The 5744-nt window shown below is 36.7% G+C and overlaps 1 protein-coding gene across 3 annotated transcripts in view; it reads left to right on the plus strand.

Moving 5' to 3' along the window:
- The first annotated feature begins 1292 nt into the window (after window positions 1-1292).
- Window positions 1293-5744, plus strand: part of LOC127810110 (protein TIFY 6B-like) — a 17578-nt gene continuing 13126 nt past the window's right edge. The window contains exons 1-2 of one of the 3 annotated variants that reach the window (XM_052349371.1): window positions 3074-3227; window positions 3616-3902. In XM_052349371.1, the coding sequence (XP_052205331.1) occupies window positions 3165-3227; window positions 3616-3902 (350 nt within the window). In that variant the 5' untranslated portion in view covers window positions 3074-3164. Of the gene's footprint in view, window positions 1674-3073; window positions 3228-3615; window positions 3903-5744 lie in introns of those variants that run through there. The other 2 variants (XM_052349368.1, XM_052349372.1) reach the window with 2 other exon arrangements.

Raw genomic sequence — 5744 nt, forward strand, 5'->3', positions numbered from 1 at the left:
CTTCTCCATGGGTCGACTCTAATACCACCTATAACATCCCACATAAAGAGATAAGAAAGGCCAGATCAACTTATTCTGATAAGTCTATGCGAACTTCCCAGAGGTCACATATCCTTGAGCTACCATAGGTCAAGCACACTTAACTCGGGAGTTCTTTATCAACATTCAACTTAAAAGGTATCAAACTGGTATTGTTTCCTTTCTTACTATCCTCGATATATATACTAGTTTCTATAAAGTTTTTTCGTAGACCTAATCTTGGGCTCTTGGGATATTACAAACCAAGTTTTTCGTTGGTTGTCGCTGTCTTGATTGATCATGACATTTCATTTTTGCTCTATTTGGCTACTTCCAAATCGTGACCAATCTACCATTCTCCTTCTCCGACTAACTACCCACATTTGACCTATCATTCATCTTCCTCTTTGTTCCAACCAGCAATCTATGATTGACCCACATTTTTCTGTCCTCTTTACTCTAATCGGCAACCTGCGAGTTGCGACTAACCTACCATTCCTCTTATTTTTTGCTTTAATCAACAACTCGTAACCGTCCCACCCTTTTTTGTTCTCTTTGCTTATACTAACAACCCATTGTCTATGTTTAAGTATGTGTGTATGCATGCGCATACTAGTCTATGTATATATATTTTGATTTTTTAATTAAATATTTGGTTATCGTCTATGTATATATATTTTAATTTTTTAATTAAATATTTGGTTACCGTTTACATACTTAATAACATATTTATTACACGTTTAATGCTAACTAGATAATTAACTAGTCAATAAGTGTAAATTATAAAGATTAAGTATTCAATACGTCAAATTTAAAATTGAGGAGAGTGATAGGCTTTTCATGTAAAGTTCAAGAGAAAAATATAGGTTTGACTATTTATGTATGTATATATATATATATGTCTAAATATTTTAACCAAAGAGTTTATTAGCCTTGGTACAATAAAAAAAGACTTAATAATTTATTTTAAATCATTTGGTATAAAATATTTTTACTATCAAAATAATTTTTATCTTTTTCGTCAACTAAAAACCAAAACATAAAAAATTATTTTCCAAAAAAATATTTTATACCAAAACGTACAGAGCCTGAACCAAATATTATTTTGTCAGAGAGCAACGGCGTCAAAGGTTTCGTTAATGGGTTCTAAATGACAGTACGTTTTTCTTGAGGGGCCTAGTGGAAATAAGCCTTTGTGAACTAAGTATTTGTTGAGGGGGCTAAGGGGAAATAACACTTTTAGAGAAATTGAAGGTCCCTGACCTTTCAAACCATCACCCGCACATAAAACACACCCTCCCTCCCTCCCCCACTCTCTCTCTCCCTCTTTTGCTGCAGTTAGAAGTATTCCGGCGGATTAGAGTTTTCCATTTCTCTCTCTACTTTCTCTCTCTAGCTTCTAAGTAGCTGGGAGGGTTTTTCAGGGGGAGAATTTCATCTCAGGGCTTGCAGTTGCAGGAGCAGAGAGCTGCCTCTCTGTTTGATCTGCAGAATTTTGAGGGCTTTGGTTATAAATTACCATTGGGTTTGCTTTAAAATTTGCTGGGTTTTCTTTCTGATTGAAATCTGAATGGAGCGAGACTTCATGGGTTTGAACTCTAAGGATTCTCCAGTTGTTGTCAAGGAAGAGGCTGATGAAGGATGTAAAGACACAGGTAACTTTTTGGCTAAATTATTTTATTTGTATTCTTCAGTCAATAAGAAGTTTGTACTTCAATTTTGGGTTCGTGAAGATTTTTTTCAGCTGTACTTTTACTTTAAATTTTCATGGCACGATCAAGAACTGCTCCAATTTTTTCCTGTTTCCTGTTTGTATCTCTGTATTAATTATGCATGATATGTTCTATCTTGCACGTAAGGCTGAGCCCAATAAAATGTGAAGAAATGAATGAGCTTATTTTGAAACCGAAATTCTATTTCAGAAGTTCGTCTCTAGGAAATATGTGGAAGAAAATTTACAAGTATCATTATGGCGCATCCAACTAATTTCTATATGTTTATGTTACCTTTATTGTATCTCGTCTGCGGTGATTTTTTTTCCCCTTTTCTACCAATTTATCTTTTGACAAATTTGAGTATTCCCCTTCATTCACTCTCTGTTTTCTGGGAAATTATGATCATGGAACTCTTTTACAAATTTGAGTATTCTTCCTTTCACAGAGTGAACAAGCTCTGAGCTTGATTTATTCGTTATTGCTGTTGTTGCTGTTGCTGTTTGCCTTGCTGTGCTCCTTATTGCTTGCAATTAATAAAATTGAGACCTCAAATCTAGTTCAAGTAACTGCATGTCTGAGAGATTATTATGTGGTAAGCCTCTCTGGAACTGAGAAATTGACATCAACTTAACAAAATTTTTATGAGATTGTACTGAATATTCACCCAAAATGGGATAAGAAATAATATTGGAAGGATCTTTAGTCCATTGTCAACATGTTTCTCGAGGACAGTAGTAATCTTCTTGATGTCTAACTTTTTCTATATTGAATCATGTCTTGTATATGTGTGCTTAAAAGATGGCCTTTTAATAGTTTTCCCAGAATCGTGGCCATTGAAATATGAGTCTGCTTTTGATGTGTAGTGGCTGTTGCTATAAACGGCCACTACAAGATCCTAGCCTCGAGCAGCAGCCATCACAAACTTCTTAATTTAATATTACACAAACAACAATTAGTGCAATATTCAAACATTTGATGTATGGGCATTTAATTTATAGTTTACAATGAAAAATATTAAGATTTTCCCTTGAGTTTTATGTGAGATTTTGTGTTACACGATTATGTTTCTATTCTGTGTAACAAGTTTTGACATTTTTATGCCTAACGGATAGAAACCCTAATAAGTTATATTTGTTTGTGCCTTGAATGTACTGATTTGTCTCTTTCAGGTGAGGTGGTTATTATTATTATCATCTTATTTTTGTTACTGTTTTTGATGCTTAAGCCTCTTTATGCAGTTTTTAACCAAATTTGACTAACTGGGCTATTGTTGTTTGCCTTTCTGGAACTTGTAGCCTTTTCAAAAGGTTCAGGAGCTCAATGGCCCATGTCAAACAAGGTCTCTGCTCTTCCTCATTTCATGTCCTTTAAGGTTGCTCAAGATGAAAAGACTGCAAAGGCCATGCCTGATCCCTTGCATCTTCTGGATTCATGGCTCTATCAACTCCAGATGCATTTGAAACCACTCACAAACGCCCCTTTGGAGAAATGCAGGTTTGATTTACCTCTTTCTTGAATAAATTTGATTTAATGTTCTGTTTTAGTATCATTTCAGAATTATTCTATTATCTATGCTCTGCTTGAAATTCTTTTATGGCTCTGGTTTTTTCCATGTAGCGTTTATAGGAATCCCACTGCATGAACTGGTTCTTCCTAGAAATTTATGTGTACAAGACAATTGGTTTTATCATTATCAATTTCATGACAATCTGGTTCCTCCGCCAATTTTATGGGTTCCTTTTCTTTCTAGATGTTAGCAAAATAATAGAGAAAATATGTCCTCTGATTGTTTTCCTATCTTCATAAATGAGTTATCAGCGATCTCTCAATTGGTGGACTGATAGTTATGTATGTTTGTTTGTTTGTGGATCTTGTTTATTAGAAAATACATAACGGAAAAGGCGGCAGTCATTTTTCAATGACAGCTTATCCATTGCAACACAATGCACTTTCAGTGCATATTGTTCCTGATGTTAAGATTCTTCCGGCTACAAACCAACAAACTGCAGTTCCCGTGCGCAACTCTTTCTTCAAGCCCCATTTTGCCGGGCCTGGTCACAACATTGCTGGTGCTGCCATGAAGCATCAGTTATTTGGAGGAATCCCCGCTACTGGTCCTCATTCAATGCTTCCTTCTATTGGTTCTGTTTCAGGAGCCATTGAACCATGGTACCAAATAGTTTTACGCCCTCTAGCATTTTCTTATTTGTACACAAATGTATTTAAGAAATCTATATGCTCATAAATATATTGTTACAATCATGACCATGAAAAACAAAGAACTAATAAACTAAAAAAAGAAAACCGAAACCCAGAGTGATTTATTCTGTAGGTTCAATTCCAAGTCCTCTGGGCTCCTGCTCAATTAACCATCTTCTATGCTGGAACCGTGAATGTCTATGAGGATATCCCCCCTGAGAAGGTTCCCCTCAACCCCCTCATTATTAGTTACAGCTCTCCTCATATGGAAGATCATCTGACATTTTGTTTTACTTTCTATTTTCTTTTTTCTTTGGGATGCATCTAATCCAGGCTCAGGCTATTATGTTTTTGGCCGGTAATGGAATTGCCTCTGCTTCTAGCACGACACAGCCAAAAGTTCATGTTCAGGTCTCCAAACAGGCTGGGGGGGATGGTGTTATTGTCAATCAGCCGAATAATGCACCACCTAGCTCTGGTCTTTCGAGCCCCATGTCTGTGTCTTCACATCCAGTTGGTCAGCCCGGTAATACATCTGTTATCAATGATGAAGTAATGGATGTCAAACCGACTGGACTTTTGGGCATTCCAGTCAACAAGGTTGACCTACCAAAAACGTTCAATTCACTAGGACCTCTTACTGCAACTACCATGGTACCAGCAGGTATGACATTGTAAAATTGGTGCTATTGTATTTATATGCTTGAGTTCTGACTTGATTCATATTGTTTGGGAATGTTGTATGTCTAATGGTCAGTGTGAGCATATGGATCAGACGTATAATTTTAGTTTATATCAGTGCCATATAAATTTACTTTCCTATCTTTATGCAGCAGTTCCACAGGCCCGTAAAGCATCTTTGGCTCGTTTCCTTGAAAAGCGCAAAGAAAGGTAGGCTGATGCTTTTGGATTCAATTGTTGTCGAATTGATATGATTCATATTTTCTGTATATGCGTACAGTTGTAGTAGTATGACTCATATTTTCTGTATATGCGTACAGTCGTAGTAGTGATGGGAATACTCCATATTTTGCACAATGTGTTTTTTGTTAGTTTCCTCTTCTTCTCGGCTGGTCCATGCTGGAGTAAGTGGTACTGGCTGGGGATTTCCTGTGCTGTTCATTAGTTGAATTTGCAATTAAAAACACTGAAAAATGAAAGCATCGTCGTAATCAATGACTCCCAAGGATGGGCTATCATTTCTGATGAGGTTTGTGTTGATAATGCAGGATGATGAGCTCAGTCCCGTACCACCTCAGCAAGAAATCTCCCGAATGTGCCACTGCAGGGTCAAACGATGCAGCTTCTCCATAAGAGCTGGTGCAGGCTCCGGTTTCTCTCAACTAATAACGAGAGAAAGCTATGCCAACTGCCAAGCATAGAATGTATCGCAAATGTATGGCGTAAGATTACATGTTTTCCCACTGGATTCTGCTGTCCTATTCTCTTTTGTAATTCCGACTTGATAGACCTTTTACTATCAGCAAAGTATTTAGCATGAAGCTCTTCTAGTGTCAATTCATCGGTTTCTTATCTTATTTGTTCCTGATTGTAGCAAGATCCTTGTACTCTTGACAATGTAACAAATAGTACTCTATTACATTGCAATAAATAAATTTGTGGTAATTTATGTGTATTCAGAATCGTAAACGTCTGTCTAGCTACCATGTTGAATGTTAAATGAACAGCTTGCTGCTGACATTCTCTTGTGGGTATGATAAGAACACAGACAGGAGACCCATCTTCACCACCTTCCTGTATCTCTCTCTTGTTATACCTGAGCAAGTAGATGAGAATGAGATTATAACTGAG

Source organism: Diospyros lotus, chromosome 9 (genome assembly GCF_014633365.1).
Source record: "Diospyros lotus cultivar Yz01 chromosome 9, ASM1463336v1, whole genome shotgun sequence".
Classification (NCBI taxonomy): domain Eukaryota; kingdom Viridiplantae; phylum Streptophyta; class Magnoliopsida; order Ericales; family Ebenaceae; genus Diospyros; species Diospyros lotus.